The sequence below is a fragment of the Rhinopithecus bieti genome, unplaced genomic scaffold (assembly GCF_001698545.2).
Source record: "Rhinopithecus bieti isolate Rb0 unplaced genomic scaffold, ASM169854v2 scaffold_28547, whole genome shotgun sequence".
In the NCBI taxonomy this organism is placed as follows: domain Eukaryota; kingdom Metazoa; phylum Chordata; class Mammalia; order Primates; family Cercopithecidae; genus Rhinopithecus; species Rhinopithecus bieti.
Window position 1 is genome coordinate 1,495,380 of NW_016813480.1, and position 23,769 is coordinate 1,519,148.

At 39.5% G+C, this 23,769-nt stretch overlaps 1 protein-coding gene across 3 annotated transcripts in view; it reads left to right on the plus strand.

Annotated features, from left to right (window-relative positions):
• FLT1 (fms related receptor tyrosine kinase 1) overlaps positions 1–23,769 on the plus strand; it is a 200,486-nt gene that overhangs the window by 91,310 nt on the left and 85,407 nt on the right. The window contains exons 11-14 of one of the 3 annotated variants that reach the window (XM_017848484.1): positions 2,474–2,588; positions 11,566–11,674; positions 18,729–19,037; positions 19,201–23,217. In XM_017848484.1, coding sequence (XP_017703973.1) covers positions 2,474–2,588; positions 11,566–11,674; positions 18,729–19,037; positions 19,201–19,229 — 562 coding nt within the window. In that variant the 3' untranslated portion in view covers positions 19,230–23,217. Of the gene's footprint in view, positions 1–2,473; positions 2,589–11,565; positions 11,675–11,786; positions 11,957–18,728; positions 19,038–19,200; positions 23,218–23,769 lie in introns of those variants that run through there. The other 2 variants (XM_017848485.1, XM_017848483.1) reach the window with 2 other exon arrangements.

Genomic DNA, 23,769 nt, shown 5'->3' on the forward strand with positions numbered 1-23,769 from the left:
TCCATACTAAGGTTTGTGCCCTTAGTAACTGCCCTCAGAGTCATGGGTGTGGGATGGGGGAGGTGTGGGGTGTAGAGGTCAACAGCCCCAAGTGAACTCAGATAGCAGACTGTATTTCCCTTGAGAAACACCCAGGCTTGCTTTACTCTAACATATTTCTTTGCATTTCCTAAAACCCAGGAGTATGAAATTAAGATCTTTGACTCAGGACTCCCTGATCTTTTTCCTTGCTTTGGGGGAAAAGGAATAAAATCTGAAAACTTGTCTTCCAGATGCAAGAGAACTTTAGCTGTTTGATGTCACAATCCCAAGTACATATGCACATGTCTAATCTAGGTATACACACGTGTATATGTGCACATTGTATATACTCATGTATATAAGTACTGCACTATGAGTGTTTGAAAGACAGCAAGACTAACATGAAATTAAGGTAGGATGTTATAGTCTAGAAAATGGAGAATATGGATAAAGAAAAAATAGGGCAAAGTGACTCTAATATAATGACTTTTAAACTTTGTCATTAAAATGTTTCTAATAAAGGAGAAAGTATATAATTTCTCTTTGGCTCAGTTTATTCTACTTATCAATAAGTATTAAAATGTTCATTTATTTTACCTGATGATTATTATAAGGATGATACTGGGTAAAAACTGCAGAAATTCCTTGAGGAACGGTCACCTTTTATTCATTATTTTCAAATTTTAAATCTTGTAATCTAACTGTAAAGACATCTTTAAAAACATTTGGGGAAATCTGATACATGGTTTAGGTGCAAACACCACCATGGAATTATTGCTAATTCTCTTAGGTGTAAAAGTAGCGTTGTGGTTATATTGGAAAAATTTGCTCATTTTTTAGAGAGACCCACTGAAGTACATAGGGCTAAAATGACAAGATGTCTGAGATTTGTTTTAAATACAGAAATCCTTCATTTGGCCAGGCTAGAAAGTTTAAAAATAAATAAATAAATAAAACACAGAAGAAAAAAAAGAAGGGATAGATGAAGCCAATATGACAAAATCTTGACAACTGTGAAATCTGGGTGACGGGCGTATGGGGATATATCACCCTATTCTCTCTATTTCTCGGTATGTTCGATAATGACAAACAATTAAAACAAGTAGAAACTCTTAGCAAAAACAACATGCCGGTACCTTGTGCCTATCTGCATGTGTGCAAATGTTTATGGGGTGCTGACGGCATGCTCAGGCCCTGCCCTGCTATGGGGACAGAGTGAATATGTTGATTTGTCCCCTGTCCTGTAGCTGTCGGCCCAGTGGGGACTCAGAACCATTAAGTCAGCACTTAAAAGGTGGTGAGTACTCTGCAGGAGGACGTTACAGGGCAAGTACCCCTGCAGATGCACATGCGGTAGTTTAACACTCTGGAGTTCCTTCTCAGCCCAAGGACCAGAGAGGAGTTGTAACAGAACGTTTTTCTGATTACATTCCCTTCTGTCTTCCCCTTTTTCTCACTGACTTTCACCTCCCATTTTCCTCTCACATAAGTCATTCCTGCTCTTGGCTACTTAAGATGAACCACTCATTTTTTTCTGGAAATGAAGCTTGAAAATTTCATTTAGCCTATAATCCCAGGTACAGGCTGACGCGGCAGGATTGCTTGAACCCAGAGGTTCGAAGCTGCAGTGACCTATGATTGCACCACTACACACTTGACTAGGTGACAGAGTGAGACCCTCTCTCTAGTAATAATAATAATAATAATAATAATAATAATAAAATTCCTCTTGGTTTAAAAAATCTGCAGAATCTGCCCAAGACATGTACAAATTAGAGACCAGCAAGTTTTCTGCTCAAAAAAATTCTAGTCCAGAAAATCAGAACGCAAAATGGTGAAATGTTTAAAACAGAGAGAGAGAATTCATGGACCTCAAAGATAAATAACATCAACGCCTTTATTTTATAATTAAACACTTGAGGCCTGAGAGCTTGAACAGTTCCCCAAAACTCGAGCAGAGATAGACTGAATTTAATAACTGTTTCATGATGTTTATGTCCATATGCACTTAATTAGCCCTGGAAAAAATTAGCCATCCAACTGCATATTCTGATTAAAAGCCAGCTTTTTATAGATATAAAATGGTATGATTTCCTTGATGTTTTATTCATTAACATAACTTCATTTTCCCGTATATGAATGTTACTTCCACTAAAACTAAAATCTAGCTATTAAATTTTAAAATTTATGCATTTTACTTAATATTAACATTTAGAACAAGGATATATGGTGACACACTAGTGTGAGGTTTTTTTCAAGTATCAGCCAAATATATTTGCTATTTTTAAGTTTTGAGGATGAATATAGGAAAAAACCTAAGGAAAAGAAGACTCACACATAAAATTTGTGACTTTGTTATCTGAGGACTTACACCAAGTTTTCATTTCACCTCTCTCCGCATTGACTGAACCATGCTGTAAAGCCACATTGTGATAACTTTTTTTTTTAATAGGTGTGACTTTTGTTCCAATAATGAAGAGTCCTTTATCCTGGATCCTGACAGCAACATAGGAAACAGAATTGAGAGCATCACTCAGCGCATGGCAATAATAGAAGGAAAGAATAAGGTATTGTTTGTAAAAATGAGCACTGGGATGTTTATTCTACAAATACACTCTCAGCTCCCAATTCTAGGTTCATTGGAACCAGGAGTAATTCAAATGTTCAAACAAAAATTCAGAGAGAAGAAAGACAATGTCTGAGCTATGTCTTTATGGAGATACATACAGAGACTACTCAAGCTGCCAGTTCCAACATAATGAGTACTCATTCCTAATGGTAGAGATGGCACTGTCCACTTGAACATCAAACTGGCCCACACTGGTGGTTCACAATCCTGGCTGCCTATTAGAATACGCTACCAATTATTACTACATCCAAGTCTCCGGGGTGCAGCCCAGGGCTTGTAAAAGCTTCCCAGATGATTACAGCATGTGATGAGGATTGGAATCACTGATGTACATAAAGTGGGATCCCAGTAAGCAAAAGCTAGTACAAGACTTAGAGCTAAAACTGAATGTTTCTATTTTGTGAAATATGTATTTCCCTCTGTCTTTGCAAAAGCAGAGCTTAAGTTGGGGGGGATACGCAAACACACAGCCTATCAAGATTCCTTGACCTCATCAGCACACTGTTCATTGTATACTCCCCTCACCCCCACTGAACCTTGGCAATAGCTAACAAGCCTGTGAGCTAGGCAAGTCTCAGTGGTTCTCAGACCTAGTGGCTTTTTCCTGTTGAATTAAAAGAGAATACACTTAAAAATCTTCTATTGTCTGGCACAGGGATAGTGATTCTTTTTTTTTTTTTTTTTTTTTTGAGATGGAGTCTCACTCTGTCACCGAGGCTGGAGTCCAATGGCATGATCTCGGCTCACTGCAACCTCCGCCTCCTGGGTTCAAGTGATTCTCCTGTTTCAGCCTCCCAAGTAGCTAGGATTACAGGCACCTGTCATCACGCCTGGCTAATTTTTGTATTTTTAGTAGAGACAGGGTTTCACCATGTTGGCCAGGCTGGTCTTGAACTGCTGACCTCAGGTGATCCACCTGCCTCCACCCCCCAAAGTGCTGGGATTACAGGTGTGAGTCTCTGTGCCCAGCTGTGATTCTTTAAAAAAAGAAAAAACATTTCAAGTATCCCCTTGCTGACATGTCTGTTTACACATATATATCTTGATTTGGAGTAGAGACTGTTAATACAGTTTCCACTGCCTGCTTGAGTGTGGATATGCTTATGTTATCTATTCAGCCGTACCCTTTGCACTTGAAAATGACAAAGTAGATGGCATCGTTCCTTATATATGATTTAACAATAACAACAAATAACATCTATAATTTTCATTAAGTGAAACTTTTTGACATATGCTAATGTCAACATCATTCTTTGGCAGATGAGCGTGGTTATCTCCATTTTAAAGATAAAGAAAAAGAGATGATAAGATGATTAACCCAAAGCCAGCTTAAAAGTGTAAATGAGAGACTCAAACCAAAGTCTTTCCTTTCCAAAACCTAATGCTCTTATAGTCAAGTAAGCCAATGTAGAAATTAGTCAGAGTGGCAGTAGCTTATACGATAACACCAATAGTCTCTTATTAAACATTTAGGAAGTTTTTATAACTACAGCAGTAGCTGTAGGTGATTTACAACTCTTTTTCTCTAACAGAAATAAGCAGTACTTTAAAACATTCCGTGATGTGTGGCTATTAATAAGACAGCAGTTTAATGAAATACTTAGAAGAAGTTACATAAACTTGAAAGTTTTTTTTTTTTTTTTTTGAGACAGAGTCTCACTCTGTTGCCCAGGCTGGAGTGCAGTGGTCCAATCTCAGTTCACAGCAACCTCCGCCTCCCAGGGTTCAAGCGATTCTTGTGCCTCAGCCTCCCAAGTAGCTGGGATTACAGGCACACGCCATCACGCCTGGCTAAGTTTTGTATTTCTAGTGGAGACAGGGTTTCACCATGTTGGCCAGGCTAATCTAGAACTCCTGACCTTGTGATCTGCCCGCCTTGGCCTCCCAAAGTTCTGGGATTACAGGCATAAGCCACCACACCCGGCCTTCAGATATTTTTAATAAGGAAACTACCTCAGTTGATTAGCAGTGGACAGCAAATTAGTTGTCACAAAGTACTAGAAAAATGTCAAGATGCCATTCATTGGTTATGTCAATTCATTTTGCGCTTTCCTGAGCGTATCAGGAGGATGTACTGTTAACTGCTGGATATTAACACAAGAATTTATAAGCTTAATTTCAGTGGTAACTTCTAGTGCTATTTTGATATCCTATCCACAAAAATTATACACTAGGAAATAAAATGAAAAATGAGAAAGCTAGGTGAAGTTTCTGGCTAACCCAAACCATGAAGTAGCAACTTGACTCCATATATAATGTAAAACCTATAAAAATCAGTGGAAGTGGAGTATCAAAACATGCCCACGGTGAAAGAACTTCCCTGATTTTCTCCATGAAGGTTTAAAACAAATTTATTGTCTTGTAATTTTATAGTTATGCAGAATATTTTAAATATAGACCTCTGCACTTGTGCTACCCAACCTGCCATCAGGAGCCCTGGAGTCAAACTATGACACTTCCTCTCTGTATAACCACATGCAAACCAGTTCACCTCTCTCAGCCTGAGTTCTTTCCTCCAAAAAAACAGAACTAATGATACTTGCCGTAGCTAGTTTCCTGTTACGAGGGTGAAATGAAATAACAGAATGAAGTCCAGGTGCAGTGGCTCATGCCTGTAATCCCAACAATTTGGTAGGCCGAGGCGGGCAGATCACCTGAGGTCAGGTGTTAAAGACCAGCCTGGCCAATATGGCAAAACCCCGTCTCTACTAGAAATACAAAAATTAGCCGGGCATAGTGGTGGGCACCTGTAATCCCAGCTACTCGGAAGGCTGAGGCACAAGAATCGCTTGAACCCAGGAGGTGGAGGTTGCAGTGAGCCGAGATTGTGCTACTGCACTCCAGCCTGCGTGACAGAGTGAGACTGTGTCTCAAAAAGTAAATAAATAACACAACATAACATAGCATAACATAACATAACATGAGAAAGTCCTATACAAGTACTACTTTATTCAAGTGAATGTCATATGTACCCTTATGCAATTCCCCCAACTGATTGTGATCATATACAATGAAGACTTTGTTAAACAATTGTTTGTACTGAAAAAACTTTTAATACTCATACTAAACAAAGTCTCTCTCTCTCTATATATAAAATATATATATAAAAAATATATATAATATATATATGGTACATATCCCATTAGCAGTTGTAATTGTAATATATTAGACTTTAAATAAAGTATTGAGTTCATATCTTGAATTTAGGAGAATTTAGTAATTTTACTTTTAGCATCTACTAATGTATCTTTTTGTGGGTTTGAAAAAAATTGTATCTGTCATATGATGGTGACAAAATGGAAGTTTTGCTGTTTCTGAATTATATGCGGTGCTTTTTCCGTTACAATTAAAACTGTTTTGTTTTGTATACATTTTAGAAAGTAAATTAAAGTCCCAGCTTAGACTGCGGTGATCCCTTTATCCACCGTCACATGGTAGCCTGCCCAGCAATGCTACTCCACAGGTCAGTGGGGCAGCCCTCACACTCACACTGGAGCACCTGTTGGATTTTTTTTCTTTGTTTTGTTGTATTTTTTTGTTTAACTCAAGGAAGGGTATAGAGGACAATAAAATTTAGTTTCCTTATTGGCGAGTTTTGGCCCAGATTTGTGAAAAGTGAGTCATCAACTGGAGTTGCTAACAGCAAATGTGCACTTTCGTATTGTCTAAATGGGGTTGCCAAACTCTTAGGTTTGTAGATATGGAGTAGGAAGTAGAAAGAACCCCGTGTTAGAAAAAACACACAGGAAATACGCTATCACAGCATTAATTCTGTAAGGTTGGAGAATCATTACCATTTTAATGTGTTAGCAATGTTTCCATTGAAATCCTTCTGACTGTACCTTGAGAAGTGTGTCCTGTATGAGACAAATCCATGACAGGAGCAAGAATCCCAACCACAGAATTACAGCTTGTGTTTCAGTTCCCACACACACCCCAATGTCTTCTAAATCTCACGTTCTATTTTCCCATCAGTTGGCTCAAATGTGCCACCCTGTGTTAATTTTAGATTCTTCCATGACCTTTATACATCTACTTTTATTTCTCCATGAAACACTTGAAAGGAAGCTATATTAGAAACATCCCGAGATTAAAATCAGTGTTCCATATATAGATTTTTAAAAAACGAGTGCTGGAATTAGGTTGAATGACACATCAACCCATCCATTCTATTCCGTGAGGTTCAAACAACATTGTAGTAACAAATTACTAATGCTTAGTGAAGGGGAAGGAAGGAAGGAGCATGAAAAACTCCAAACTTCCAGTACTTGCTGATAGCTTTATGAGCATTCCTGGGTCATACCAAAGAGCCCAGAGAATGGGCTTGAAGGATCTATCTCTAACGTGTAAATCCTTGAGGGCCAGGCCAGGCAACTGGAAGCACCCCAAAAAGCGAATGTAGTAAAAATGAAGAGTAGAAGGCATGAGTCCTTTAAGACTAATATAAACTTTGATATTCTAATTTTATTTATTTATCTATTTATTTAGGCACGATCTCGGCTCACTGCAACCCCCACTTCCCATGTTCAAGCGATTCTCCTGCCTCAGCCTCCCAAGTAGCTGGGACTACAGGCACCTGGGACTACACCAGGCCCAGCTAATTTTTGTATTTATAGTAGAGACAGGGTTTCACCATGTTGACCAGGCTGATCTTGAACTCCCGACCTCAGGTGATCCGCTAGCCTCAGCCTTCCAAAGTGCTGGGATTACAGGCCTGAGCTGCCGTATCCAGCCTGATAGCCTAATTTCATTTCAGCACTTCTGCTTTTTTCTCTTCCTCAGTCCTCTTTCAATTACTTTCAATTGTGGAAAATGAAAACTAATTATAGAACTAATACAAGTAGATATCCTTAAGAATTTATTTTAGCATACCTTATAGAATAAATGATTATAATTTCAAACATGCAACTCAAATTCTTGGTTACTTTCTCTTTGAAAGTATTTAGTTGATATTGCATGCCCCAGTTGTGATGCTATTTTCATTTTTTTCCCTTGACACCATAGTATTTGGATATAAGCACTGAGGAACAGATTTTTTCCTTTATTCAGAAGACTCAGACATTGAAACTCACTGTCCCATGTGAAGCTGCCTTCTAGTCCAGCCAGACTACACTGAGCTACAATTCACACTTGAGCTCCTTTCTCTGACCCTATAAAGTTTAAACTTTAATTGTCAAATAATTTTATTTTTAACGAGAAAATGTTTGAATTTATAATTTAAAAATATATCCTCTGAAAGAGAAGTACTCTAGAAATGAGATAAATTTTAGTAAAACTGATCATAGAATATGTTTCACCTTATTTTTAACTTTTCTTCTTTGATGATAACCATTGTACTTATCAAATATATTTTCAAACCACATAACAACACAACAGTTGAAAAGCAGCTTGCCGCTTATGTAAAATGTCATCAAAGAAGCAAACTAGTATTTCTGTAAATAGTAGTAGTATTTAATTTATGTTACCCATCTCTGCTGATTAAAGGAAGTATTCTCAAGGAAAAATTCGATCCAAGGTATAGACAGAACTTTGCCAATCGATCTGTGTTATTCAATTTAAAGAGTCTCAAGACGAGAAGCAATTTGGTATAGAGATTAAGAGCATAGGCACTGGAGGCAGACACACCTGAGCATAAATTCTGCCCAGGCCTGTCTGTGGTCCTTTGTATCTTTGGGTGAATCATTTAATCTCTCGGAACCTCAGTTGTCTTACCTGTAGAATAGGGTAATATACCCATCTCACAGGGTTTTAGGGAGGATTAAATGAGACAATTCCTGTAAAGTGCCTTGCATGCTGCCTGGTGCATTTTGAGGGATACATAAAGGTATGCAGAAACAAAGAAATAATGTAAACTCCCATCAACATTGTTTTCTGCTTCTGTTTTAATAGAAGCTTTGTAGACATGATTTCTGGGGCAGGCTTGACTATGAGTAATGTGTCTTGTTTTGGAAGGTGTCATTCACACAAAATGAGAAAAATTCAAATACATTTCTGTCTCCATCTTGTGACCTGGATTCATTTCACTTCGGGGCACCTCAATTTTATTCTCTGATTATACATAAATTTAGACCTATTTGACTGTTTGTTGGAGACTTGTAAAATGGCCACGGCCATTCCCAGGTTACCTGCACAGGTCTTAAACGTGGCAAATGTATACATCTGAATTGATTTTCCCTTGCCACAAAACCCAGTTCTTGTTCTCAGTTGCTCTAAGTTCAGTGAAATCAAAATCTTTTAAATAAAAACCCAAACACAACTCATAGAGGCAGGTAAATGTTGTCCATAATTTCAAACACTCTCAAGCCAACAGAAATGGGTTTTTCACTTATTTACTGAGCAACAATTAATCTGAGAATCTAAGTAAGTTTCTCCTGAGGCCCATTAGGATAAACACTTGAGAACTAACTTCATAAGAAAAACAGTGCTGGAGCTGTGACCCCAGCTTAAGAAGGCTTCATCTGAGCTCCTTGTTTCTGAAGTTTTTGCAAACTGCTTTGAAGCATCTAAGCTTCCTGAGACAACGTAAGGGAGTCAGAGTCATATTTGATGATCTCTCCTGTCTTCCAGCTTCCACCAGCTAACAGTTTTCTCATGTTGCCACCTACAAGCTTCTCTTCTAACTACTTCCATTTCCTTCTATGACTCTAAACTGGTGGGAACAACAATTACAAGGAAATGGCTATTCAGAATTTATGTCCCACCTCTAGATTCATCGTCAAAATAAGAAAAGGGACACCTGAGCTCTCTTTCACACTCTTTCTCATGGGTTATTCACCTTCATGTGAGCTTTCCTTGCAAAAGAGAGAATAATTTTTGTATGATCTTCAAGGAGGGAAATTCTTCTCTATCACCTTAAAGAATGATAGTGTTAAGGGAAGGGATTGTGTCATATTCATCTCTGTCTCCCTTACAACATCTGGGCAATGCCTTGATAATCACTCAATAAATGTCTGCTAAATTGTCTGCCACATATTGCAGACACTTTCATTATCAATAATTTCAATAATACACAGAGAATATATGGGTAGGTGTAATTAAGCAGATCCTTCCATCAAACAGAAGAGAAAGCACTGTGTACTACTCACCATACCACAGTGAAAATTGTAGAGAATTTGGACCAAGGAATTTGCTGGCTAAAAACATTAGGAACATGTTTTTAAGTCTTTCTGATGTGTAGATTAAAGACAGAAATACCTTAATTTATTAGATGGAGTAAGAGAACACAACTAAAGTGCCTAGCACATTACTTAGAAACTCAGAAAATGTTAGGACTCTCTCCTACAGCGAAACCACTTGTAGAGTGTGTCCACCACCTTGGAAAGTCAGCTGTCACATTTCAGCCTTACATTGCTTTAGCCTGTAAGTCACTTGGTCATTATACTTCAGCTAGGACACTCCATTAGTCTGGAAGCATTAGCACAGCCTCTGCAATTTCAAAACCCATAACCAGTTATTTTTGTCCTAGGAGACAGGCTGCAAAGATTTATAAGTAACTGAACCAACTTTTCCTTTCTGTAATTTTAAGTATGAGAAACCAACTAGCTTTCTCATTTTTTTCATGTAGATTATACACTACTTTTTAATGCAAGCTTGGGTTAAATTTAAGAATGTTTAACGATTTGTTTCATATTGCCAATTTTTTTTCTTTGGAAGACTGCAAGTCTTTAAGTTGTCTAAAATTTTGTTTCATTATTTTGTTTCATTACTTTTTAGACATCACAGTTTGAAAAGTGCTTTCAAGTTCATGCAATTTTGACTGCTAATGTTTCTTTAGGGACTAAGTTGTCAAATAACAGCACTAAAGTCTAGTGGAACAATATTATTGTATTAATTCATAATTTTTTTTTTTTTTTTGAGCGGGAGTCTCGCTCTGTCGCCCAGGCTGGAGGGAAGGGGGGCAATCTTGCCTCCCTGAAAGCTCGCCCCCCCGGGTTCATGCCATTCTCCTGCCTCAGCCTCCTGAGTAACTGGGACTATAGGCGCCCGCCACCACGCCTGGCTAATTTTTTTTTTTATGTTTCTGGTAGAGATGGGGTTTCACCATGTTAGCCAGGATGGTCTCGATCTCCTGACCTCATGATCCACCCGCCTTGGCCTCCCAAAGTGCTGGGATTACAGGCGTGAGCCACCGCCCGGCCGATTAATTCATAGTTTAATTTTTCATCTTCTAGATTAGGAATAGAGACAACTGAGAAATTAGGTAATTTACACACACACACACACACACACACGGCCTCCTTCAGGACCATCCATTGCTGCATGCCACATTATTTGAGCATATAAAAAAATGTTTCAAGCCAGGTGCAGTGGCATGTGCCTGTTGTCCCAGCTACTTGGGAGACAAAGGCGGGAAAACTGCTTGAGCCCAGAAGTTCAAGGTCAGCCTGGGCAACATAGCAAGACCCCATTTCTTAAAGAAAAAATAAAGTTTCAACCAAACATTCTCTTCTGTACTTGCTCACTTAACGTTCTTGTTATAGAACCAAATAGCAGAGAAAGCTCCTGTCACAACTGGCATCCATGCTCTCAGGTCACCCAAACAAAAGGGAAGGCCTCTGCCTCACCTGTTCCTCTCATTGATGTGGAACTGACCACCTCGTAGGGTAGGACGTGCAGTCCCACATCTCAGCTTCAGGTCTGTAATTGTTAGGCCAGCAGCACGAGATAAATAAGCCTGAAACCCTCATATGAGTCAGATGTCATAGGCCCCGGTCTCCTGAGGACCTGCTTTCCTGTTATTTTTCCATTCTTGTTGGGGCTCGGCAAGAGGCGAGCCTTCTGGTAACCACTACCTATGCAATACTCTCTTTGCAGAATGAATGGAATAGCTGAATCATTTCAACCTCAGAAGTAGCTTGGGGTGTTCAATTAGTTATTTGTCCTATTGCTAGCTAAAGTTTCCTTTTCTTTTGCAGACGGCTAGCACCTTGGTTGTGGCTGACTCTAGAATTTCTGGAATCTACAGTTGCATAGCTTCCAATAAAGTTGCGACTGTGGGAAGAAACATAAGCTTTTATATCACAGGTAAGCCATGCACCCTATACCCAGAGACAGCCTGGTGACTTCATTCTCTCTTCAGTCTTGTTTGCTTTTAGTGCATTTATAGCTTGAGTGATTTTTTTTTTTAATTCCACAGAATTGTCAAACTTTGAGTGCCTTCATCCTTGCTCTCAGGAATAGCATTCTACCTCATCGGATCTCCTGAAGAGTTATTTCCCCGAATTCTCTTTTAGAGTTATTTGTGTTTGTCTCCCTCCCAGACTGGATTGTGAATTGGGAATCTGTATGCTTATTTTTTCATTCCCTTCAGTACCTAGCACAGGGTCTGGTACATAGCAGTTCAATACCAATCAAGGAAACCAATTACAATGCATATAATATGATGACATCGTTTTTGGTTTTATTTTATTTTAACCAAAAGTTAATTGTTTCACAACTTAGGTAATTTAGACTTTTGGGGGAATGAGGCTCTATAGCAATCTGAAACTGAGATTTATTAACAATAGTTAATGTGCTATTTTTTGATAGGATTTAAGAATTTTTAGCCTTAAATATGATGGTCTCTGCAAATCTTAAAAACCTCCAAGGTACACAAATGTCACTCCCTATGTCCCTCAATGGGTACAGGAAGGAAGTAAGTAGCTCAAAGTATAAAAACAATTGCCTGGCTCCACACTCCCCCAATTTCTGAGGAAACATGGGCAGTAGGCCAACTTTCTGGAAACTTCTTACTGAACGGGGCAGGCTGCAGAAATTGCCAAAAGGTCTCCAGAAAGAAACAGACAGGTCCAATTCCATGATACATATGCATTGTCAGATCACAGGAGCCTCTGGCAAGTTAACCAAGCCCCAGAGAAGCTGTGCCATGGGAGACATCCCTGAGTAGATTCTCATAGAACATCAGGGCTGGCAGGGATTCCAGAGGCTGTTCTGCATCATAGCTCTTGTGTTTTCCAGATGAGCAAATGGGATTTGGAGAGGTGCATAGCAGAGCTGCTCTAGGCCAACTCAGTCCCTGTCTCTTATGTTAGAGAAGTCATCTTTGCATCCATTCCAAATAGGACATGGCCTTTAGTTAGAGAAGGATTCAGATGGAGATTTCACACAGATTGGTGCTCTAATAAAACTCAGAAGATTTGGACTAATTAAATACAAAGGTTTGCACTGTCCTTTATATTTGGTTGGAAACAAGTTACTGTCTCAACCCATAGTCAGAGTATGTCTGATTTAGAATACAAAAGACTGAACAATTCCTGTTTTGTTCTGAACATTCAATAACTTTGTAACAGTTTAATGAGCACTGTTAAACGGTACAGTTCAACTCTACTGAGCACTGGGAGGAACATCAATGAAGTCCTGTCTTTCTAGGAACACAGTTCTAACACCAAGGAAACAAAGAAGAAATGTTAAATTACATACATCCTAGTATCAAAATTTATGTGCGGAGGTCATGTGACAGATGAGCTTGCTTTCTAAAGCCACCACTGTCCAATAGAGATATAAGTCACAAATACCATTTAAAACTTTCTGGTAACCATGTTTTTTTTAAAGTAAAATTAATTTTATTGAACCCAATATATCCGAACTATTGTGATTTCAATATGTAATCAGTATTTTAAAAAATATTACACTGCTTCAGTTTTTACACTTAAATCAATTTAAATAAAATCAAATAAACTGAATATGCTTCAGTTCCTCTGACACAGTAGCCACATTTCAAGTGCTCAAAAGCCACATGAGGCTCACAGGTACCATATTGGACAGTGCAGCTATAAGCCTCTGAGAAGGAAGCAGGACCTGAATAGGTAGAGAGAAGGTGGGATTTGAATAGGTGGAGAGAAGAGAAGAGGCTTGCCCTGACATTTTCAGAGCCAAGACAAGAGTACCAGTGGAGGCCCACAAACCATATGTCTAACTACTGACAAGTTCTACATCAAGCAAACAAGCCATTAAATATGTTTTAGCCCCCTATGGACAAATACACTTCCATGATGACCTGAGAGGTCAGGATCAATTTAGAGCTCTGAGACTACTCAGATTCCAGAGTAGATTGTGGCAGCACCTGGCGGTGCAGAAAAACTAAATCACCCACCTCCCCTCTGCACCCCTTACCCTGTCCACACTGCAAGGGGCCATGCACCATGTGTGGTGTCTCCCAGCCCACACATCTGAGCTCTGCCCATGCCCCTCACAGACAGTCAGTCTCCCTTGGCCACTGCTTGGACAGACCCAAAGGTATGAATACTGACAAACAGTCTGAGCTCAGGAGGCCTGACCTAGGAAAGAGCCAAGCTAGAAGCAGATTTCAATCAGCCTTCTAGGGATCCCCTTCTGGGATCTCAGGATCCCAGGGACCTGGAGCATGATACAGGAATGAAGTGACACAGGCTGTAGGTAGGCATGCTCACGTGGCCCCATAAACTCTTCACATTGTGGGAAGGGCTATGACCAGAACAGAGCTGCGACAGGGACCCTTCTTGCCTGGGTCTGAGGACAGTACTGGAAGAGGATGTACTAAGAGAAGAGGGAACATCATGCTCACTTCCTTATTAATCAGTGTTCCCAAGGAAAGCTAACCAATGCCTAGCATTAGTCACAGCACCAACATCTGGCTAGCCCAGAGTCTCATCGCTGCATCATATTTCTACCCATGGTGTTGTTGCTGAAAGGGTCCAAGTTGATAAAGGTGATCACCTGCTGAATTCAGGCAGAAATTCCCTCCTACCTCTCACCATATTGTACAATGTGTAACCATGGCGGGGTAGAAACCTCTTCTAGATCCCAAGGCTTATCCATATTGGACAGGGTCCAAAAGAACAATGAGAATTCAATTCAGACATACCTACTTGAAGCTCACAGTTCTTTTCCTCTAGAAATCCAAGAGCTTTAATCTTAAAACTGACACAAGTTCAGCCAACCAAGCCCTCATTGCCTGGAATATACTTTCCCTTAATCCTTTTCTACCAGTCCTGACAACTTCTAGTTTTGATTGTGATATTAGGTTAACTTGCTTACGTTCATTATTAGTTTTTAAATAATTATTATCTTTTTCTTACTCAAATCTTTGTCACTAGAGATGAGCGTAAAGACTCAGGAATGTTGTACCTCATATGCCTATTTTTTGAAAAAAATGAACATATATTTGTTCAGTGTTTATACTTGACTCAGTGAGGGTAATGCTTTAAAAGTGCCTGTCTGAAATTTTAATGCTCTACTTATCTAGATTTGGATCTTTACTGGTCCTCATTTCAATCATGTTGTCCCTTTAAAATACAGTTACTTGGGGCCAGGCACAGTGGCTTACGCCTGTAAATCCCAGCACTTTGGGAGGCTGAGATGGGAAGATCACTTGAACACAAGAGTTTGAGACCAGCCTGGGAAACATGGCAAAATTCTCTCTCTACAAAAGTACAAAACTAGCGAGGCCTAGTGGCATGTGCCCGTATTCCCACCTACTTGGGAGGCTGAGGTGGGAAGATCACTTGAGCCCAGGAGGTCGAGGCTGCAGTGAGCCATGATGGCACCACCACATTCCAGCCTAAGTGTCAGAGTCAGACCCTGCCTCAAAACAACAACAGCAACAACAACAAAAACAAAAAACAAAAAGACTTTGAGTTGCCTTCCAAACTGATGAAAATGGTAAACTGTGGCCATTAGAATCCTTGACCTCTTCGACTCCAAGCTTTGGCACACACTTATACATAGCATCCACTTGAAACAAGCAGAGCTTCCTGGTAACCGTTCACTCTCTTTTTAAATAATGTTATTTCCACTCTTCAGTGGCAGTAGAGCCTTCTTTATTTTTTTACCCAACAAATGAGATCCCTGGCATCCTTTTAAATTCCTATGCTTGTCCCTTTCATGAACTTAATGCACATGCCTGATCCAATTGAGTTGAAATATCTACCCCCAAGTATGCACCTTTATAAATAGATTACACTGTCATCTAACCCTGGGTCGAATGCCTCTTCTGAGCAAGGGTTGATTCTTCTCCATGACACCTCATAAGATGCCATGGATGTGATAATATGTTAGATGGATGAGTATTATTTGGTAATGATGATGACTGTGCTGAATTCGCCACAGATACTTAAGTGTGGGAAGATTTCTTGTTTTCACTTTGAGGGTTAGAAGGCAATTCTTTCTTGGGTCTGTTTTTGTACTCAGACTAAAAAAAAATCAACATGAATTAAGGAGAAAAATCCCTCCGGGTTCATTAAATAGTTGAGGACATTTTATTTATCGTCTTCCATGGATCAAAAGAGAATACCAAAGGGGTGAGACTGAGGAATAGTCATTTCTAAGAGGCTGTCTGATAACGTAACAAATTAGCTTCAGTGACCATGTCCCCTATATAAGAAACGGGCCTCAAAACGAATTTGGTTCTTTGCTTTTCCTATGTGTGTGTTTTTGCTGTTTGGCTGGCACTCAGCATGACTATGGGTGTGTTAGCAATTACTGAGGGTGAAACAGGAACAGCACTGCTTTATCTCCCTGGCTTCCCAATGTCACTGAATGCGTTTTATTTTGAGATTCCTGGTGGTGCTTGGCAAAGATAAACAAAATCTTCCATCAGGAAACCTGTGAGCTATTTCCACAGGAAGTTTCAAATCACTAAAGTAAATAGAAACTCTCTACACGATCTCAATGGTGTTACTTGGGCTCACTTGGGTTCTACCTACCAGGATGAGAGCTCATAAATGGAAAGTCTGTGGTCTTGTAAGAGCTGATGGCAACCAGTGCACAATACCTCTGCTCTAGAATCCGTGTAAAAGTTGATGGCTGATGTTTTACTCCTCATGCTTGGAAAATGTCCCAAATATAAAAAGATGCTGAATTAGAGCAACTATTTCTGACACCTTATTGTTATCTTAAAAGTGACTGTCAGCTGCCCCTCCTGTATCTTCTGGCACATTCTTAGATTTTCATTTTAAAAGCAGGAAAACCTCCACTGGTATCCTCTCTCCTCAGCCACTGACGGCTTCGTAAGCCACTGTTACGCCCCGCTCCCAGGTTCCAAATGAATACTTTGGCATTTCTTCAGACGTGACACTTTATAATAAAGCCAAAGCTCAGAAAATCAGAAAACAAGCAAAGTGAGATTTAGGAAAGAGTTGATATGATATCTAATTTTGGACTATTGTCCCCTTAACGTTTAAAGGTTTCTTTATAGCTTTGTGTGCAAAGTATAATAATAATAATAGCATAACATAATGCTTTTCATCTTCAAAGCACTTTGTAAGATGTTGGCCCAAATTCTTTGCTCAAATGCAGATACACCACTAGTAATAAGCAATGGGAAGGTTTTGAGAGCGGCTCAGTTCAGGGCCGGCAGACTTTTTAAAATCCTCCCGTGAGATTGGCCAAATGATACTAAGGAACTCTCAGCCCCAAAGTGGACTGATGGCCCAGGTTAGACATGCACAGGGGAAGAGCTCATGGGGTGTTGACAGAGACACCTGGGAGATGGCGATGAAGGTGCCCCAAATATCTGAGACAGGTCTCAGTCAATTTAGGAAGTTTATTTTCCCAAAGTTAAGGACACATGTCTGTGACACAGCCTCAGGAGGTCCTGAGAACATGTGCCCAAGGTGGCGACTGAGGTACAGCTTGGTTTTATACATTTCAAGGAGACATGAGACGTCAATCAATATATGTAAGATGTACACTGGTTCCGCCTGGAAAGGCGGGACGACTCAAAGTGGGGAGGGGGTTTCCAGGTCATAGATAGGGGAGTTCTGTTCTTTTGAATTTCTGATTAGTCTTTCCAAAGGAGGCAATCAGGTATGCATTTATCTCAGAGAGCAGAGGGATGACTTTGAAGAGAGTGGGAGGCAGGTTTGTGCTAAGCAGTTCTCAACCTGACTTTTCCCTTTAGCTTCGTGATTTTGGGGTCCCAAGACTTACTTTCCTTTCACAAAGATTAGCTGGAAATCGACATTGGAGAAAATGGCTTTTAATAATATAGCCACCTTCAGAACGTGTTTAAAATATTTTGAGAGTAAATTTGATTTTAAAATTATTCTCTTTACCCCTCGATCACCCCCATTTTAGAATCTGGCAAGTCTTCCAGATTCGTTGTCCACATTTTCAGAAGAAATCTTTGCTCTCTCAGGTCTGAGTAGAACCATCCCCATGAAAGAAGTCCTGAGTAAATCAGCGGGCTCCTCTCTGGCCCACTGTGCCACTGGCCCACTGTGGTCTTTGCTGGACCAGGGCAAGTAATCTGGGACAGAAACACGAGGAGGGTAGTGAATAACAGTTACTTCTCACTGCAAAAGTCTAGGACTAAAGTGGAATTGATTGGCACTTTACCTAGGACTTCTATTTTCACTTGTTTGCAAACTGTTTTGGATAAGTTTGACCATAAGTGTGCCTTTGGTTTTTAGGACGAATTGCTCTTCTGTTACTTCACTATTTTGCCCACTTGCCAGTGTCACTTGCCAGTACTAGTACTGTGCATGATTTTAAAAATAGGAAATGAGGCCGGGCACAGTGGCTCATTCCTGTAATCCCAGCACTTTGGGAGGCCGAGGAGAATGGATCACCTGAGGCCAGGAATTCGAGATCAGCCTGGCCAACATGGTGAAACCTCGCCCCCACCAAAAAGTACAAAAATTAGCCCAGTATGGTGGTGCATGCCTGTAATCCCAGCTACCCTGGAAGCTGAGGCGGGAGAATAGTTTGAACCCTGAAGGTAGAGGTTGCAGTGAGCTGAGATCATGCCACAACACTCCAGCCTGGGCAACAAAGCGAGACTCTGACTCAGAAAAAAAAAAAAGAAATAAAGTTAACACCCAAGTTGGAAAAAACATGCCACTTTGAAGAGTAACTTCAGGTAAATCAAGAGAAAATGCATCCTAATAACTCTCCTGCTTTGCATGTCCTACCTCACTTCTGATGGAATGAACTTAGTTGATTCCCACCTGCTATGTTTGCTCATTTACCCTAAATACTCATTCTTTTTAATGCTGATGCTGAGAGAATTTGTGCACAAATGATTCTTAAGATCTTTGAATATCTCATTAAAAGACACTGATTTTTCTGTGAACTGAAATTCTTTATTCTTATTTTATAGATGTGCCAAATGGGTTTCACGTTAACTTGGAAAAAATGCCGACGGAAGGAGAGGACCTGAAACTGTCTTGCACAGTTAACAAGTTCTTATACAGAGATGTTACTTGGAGTTTACTGCGGACAGTTAATAACAGAACAATGCACTACAGTATTAGCAAGCAAAAAATGGCCATCACTAAGGAGCACTCCATCACTCTTAATCTTACCATCATGAATGTTTCCCTGGAAGATTCAGGCACCTATGCCTGCAGAGCCAGGAATGTATACACAGGGGAAGAAATCCTCCAGAAGAAAGAAGTTACAATCAGAGGTGAGCACTGCAACAAAAAGGCTGTTTTCTCTCGGATCTCCAAATTTAAAAGCACAAGGAATGATTGTACCACACAAAGTAATGTAAAACATTAAAGGACTCATTAAAAAGTAACAGTTGTCTCATACCATCTTGATTTATTGTCACTGTTGCTAACTTTCAGGCTCAGAGGAGATGCTCCTCCCAAAATGAGTTCGGAGATGATAGCAGTAATAATGAGACCCCCAGGCCCCAGCTCTGGGCCCCCCATTCAGGCCGAGGGGGCTGCTCCGGGGGGCCGACTTGGTGCACGTTTGGATTTGGAGGATCCCTGCACTGCCTTCTCTGTGTTTGTTGCTCTTGCTGTTTTCTCCTGCCTGATAAACAACAACTTTGGATGATCCTTTCCTTCCATTTTGATGCCAACCTCTTTTTATTTTTAAGTGTTGAAGCTGCACAAACTGAATAATTTAAACAAATGCTGGTTTCTGCCAAAGACGGACACGAATAAGTTAATTTTCCAGCTCAGAATGAGTACAGTTGAATTAGAGACTCGGTTGGACTTCTGCCTGGTTTTATGTTGGACTATTTCATCCGCTCTTGATTTGTAAATAGCACCTGGATAGCAAGTTATAATGCTTATTTATTTGAAAATGCTTTTTTTTTTTTTTTTTTTTTTTTTTACATTAAGCACATTAATCTTGAACTGGAGCTTCTAAAATGGGCCCCAGGGGTGCAAGATGTTGGTGTAATTCAGAGATAGTAAAGGTTTATCACAGTGTGAATTATAAGAGTCCATCCAAATCAACTTCCCCTCCCTCCTTTCATGCGATCCAGGTAATTATGCAGTTAGTGCCACAGTAGACTAGCCTAGCAAAGGGTCTGCTTCTTGCTGTCTCTGACTGCACTGCACAGCTATTGATGGCACCTGAAAGAAAGTGGATCATGCCTTAATTTTAAATATTCCTGTCCTCTGGTTATTATTTTAAGGAACTCTATCATGTTAAAATGACAGTAATTCAAAGGTGTACCACAATCAATTTATCAAGGAAATAAAGGCTATTGTAACCAGAGATTTAATGCATTCTTCTAAATGTAAATTTAAAATTTGCCCATTAAAAGGTCCACTTTCCCCATATGCAAATGTTAATAGGATTTTGTGGGGATTAAGAAATGACAAAACTGTAGAAGCGGAATTCAAAGTAATTTTTAAAATACACACCAGTTTCAAATCAAGAGAAGTTGTAATTTCTTGTTTTAAGCTTGCATTTGAGGGAAAATGACTTTTCACCAATTTAATATGCATTGTTCTGTTGTTTTATTTATGATTGATCATTATATGTGACTTGCATAAACTATTAAAAAAAAAAAAAAACTATAATGACCAAAATAGCCATGGCTGAGAAACACAGTGGCTGGACAGTTCAATAGGAGGTGACAATATGACAACTTCTCAAGCTTGGGAACTCACCAGACTGTTTCCTCCTTTAGGTAACAGACTCTGTCCCACGGCTAAACTTGTCTTTCACGTGGGAATTGCTTTTGTCAAACGTGAAAGAGTAAACAATAGCATTTCCCCAGAATGCCAGTTTTATGGAGCCCCAAATGCTCTGAAAACAATTAGTAACCTGGAAGTTGTCAGCCCAAAGGAAAGAAAAATCAATTGTATCTTGAAATTTTACCTATGGCTCTTTGGCCTGGCGTCTTTGTTCATTATAAGTTAGTGTGTTCCTTTAGGAAACAATGCCTTAATACCATAGAACGTGGGGGCCTTAATAATTGCTAACATTAAAAAAGCAAATAGGATGATTGAGGGATCCTTATGAAAACAAAATGGTGAATTGGACATGCAAAACCTACCATTTCCTTCCCCTGTTGCAATTTTGTGGGGAGGGGAGGATGTTTGTATTTACAAAAGATGATTTTAAGAACTCCCAAGAGATGAGTATAAGAATTCCATAGAGTATTAGTTGTTCACTGTGTAATTAATCCTTCCGGAGAGTCTTTTTTTTTTTTTCTTTTTTTAAAGAAACTTTTGGGTGGGTTTTGTTTTTTATTAGTTACCCTAGGGGTATGTTACCCTAGGGGTATGTTACCCTGGGATATGAAGGGAGGTGAAGATAACAGAGGGGGTGGGGGGAAGAAGAAAAAAGGAGCCTAAAATGGGGAATAATTGAAATGGAATAGGGGGTGTGAGGCTGGTTCCTCAGTCCCCATTCCAAACGGAGGATAGAAGCTGTGTATTTATGTGACCTGGCAGATCTCTGGGGCCATAACACTGAAAAGTAAAATAACCTGGCGGGCAGCTATCTTTGGCTACTGATAACCAGCAGAAATGTCTGTTAATTCTGATTTTCTCAGTTTGAAGGGATCAGCTACACTGTTAAATTTTGGAAAGCCACTACCTACTTCCATTAAGTAACTTAGGTTTTGAAATATGGGTTCAACGCACCATCCTTATTCAAAACGTCAAAATAGATTATATATAATGTATAAAGTAAGAATTGACAAAATATGATTCCTGGATTGATTGATCATTTAGAAACTAGCCAAAAATGAGACTTTTAACATAGAACATTTTCAGAAATGGGTACAAAGAAAATGCATATTACTGTACATTTCAGAATGTTTATGTGAACCTTGTATTTAATTGAGAGTCCCATGTACATTGTGCAGCCTTTTTGCTGCTTCTATCATCTGAAGTTTGTGTAGTACAAACAAGGCCTTTGAAATTCTTAATGACATTTATGTTAAGTTCTCCTCTCTTTAAACATCGTTTTCTAATCCACCTGTCAGGGAGTCCAAATCGTGTCTGTGTTGATGATGTTATACTTTGTAGCTAGAAAAACTATTTTAGTGTTGTGGGCCCTATATTCAGACTTCCTTTTTAAAAGACCTATGGGCAGTGATAGATTATTTTATTATATTAATGCATGGGAAATAGTGTGCTGAGGAAGCTATTAAAAGTATAACTCAGTGAATTTGGGTCTGAGTTTTAAATAAGATATTTCAAAATTGGCTTGCCACCGTAAAAGAGACTAAAAAATAATATGATACGGTTCTTTATGATCTTGTCATGTTTCGTTGATATGTTTGGGGTCTTTACTATGTAAAAAAAAATGTCAAAATTGTAATGAGCAAGCATGTACAAGTAGTCATAAATCAAAGGTTTTAAACAGGACTGCAGTTTCAATTAGGAAAAGCTGTTTGACAGATAGCACCCAATGCAAAAACAGAAATATTGTAATGGCTCTGCGTAGGGGGCAAGACAAGATAGGAAAGACATGCTCAAAGAGGCAAAAGGATCATTGCTATCATTCATTCCACACCAGTTTGAAGAAGTTTTTATACATCAGAGCACTTCCTTCAACACACTTTTTTTGCCTTCAGATTTCATTTTTTACAAAATGAGAAGACTAATGATAAGCTATAGAAATCAAAATTTATTGAGAAATCTGTTTCTCCTAACAGGTAGTAACCCTGCCATGATATACTTCTTCAACAATGTTATAAAAGTTATATGATAATACACATTTTAACCTGGGATTTCTAAATTGCTTTAACAAATGCTAATCCTGAGAGTTGCCCTGCAGGACTCAAAAGAGAAAGGTTTGGGGACTTGGCAGAACCCTGCAGGGACATGGAATCAAGGCCATTGCAATGTATCGTCGTTGTAGCATCGTCATCACTCCTAAGCTGCCTTCACAGTTTTAGTACACTGAGATGAGGAAATCAAAAACAGGCAGAGAAAGCTCATACTGTATAATTGAAGACAGTAACAGAGAACATGTCAGTTATGCCAAAACTCTTTTGATTTCTGTTCCAGGATTTCCAACAAGAGGGGAAAGGAATGACTTGGGAGGGTGGGAAAGATATTAGGAGTTGTTTTTATTTTTTACTTTGGAAGCTTTGGCTACCAATCCAGTACCCTCCTAACTAGAATGTATACACATCAGCAGGACTGACTGACTACTTCATTAGAGATATACTGTACTCATTGGGGGCCTGGGGGGTACTGCTGTTCTTATGTGGGATTTTAATGTTGTAATGTATTGCATCTTAATGTATTGAATTCATTTTGTTGTACTATATTGGTTGGCATTTTATTAAAATAAATTGTATTGTATCATATTTGTATGTTTTAAGAGAAAATAATATAAAATACAATATTTGTACTATTATATAGTGCAAAAACTACAAATCTGTGCCTCTGCCTCTTGAATTAATTCTTTGGTTGCTTGCATTTGGGAAGGGAATGGAGGAAGGAAAGAACCAATAAAGCTTTCAAAGTTCAAGAAATTCTCCTGTTTGGTCTACTGCCTTACAACTTAGGTTATGACAGCTGAGTAACACAAACACGCCCCCACAAATACATCAATAAAAACACACAAAATTGTATTAGCCTATCACTACAACACTATATATAAAAATTCATTACAAGACTATACACAAGGCCGGGCGCGGTGGCTCAAGCCTGTAATCCTGGCACTTTGGGAGGCCGAGACGGGTGGATCACGAGGTCAGGAGATCGAGACTATCCTGGCTAACATGGTGAAACCCGGTCTCTACTAAAAAATACGAAAACTAGCCGGGCGAGGTGGCGGGCGCCTGTAGTCCCAGCTACTTGGGAGGCTGAGGCAGGAGAATGGCATAAACCCGGGAGGCGGAGCTTGCAGTGAGCTGAGATCTGGCCACTGCACGCCAGCCTGGGCGACAGAGCGAGACTTCGTCTCAAAAAAAAAAAAAAAAAAAA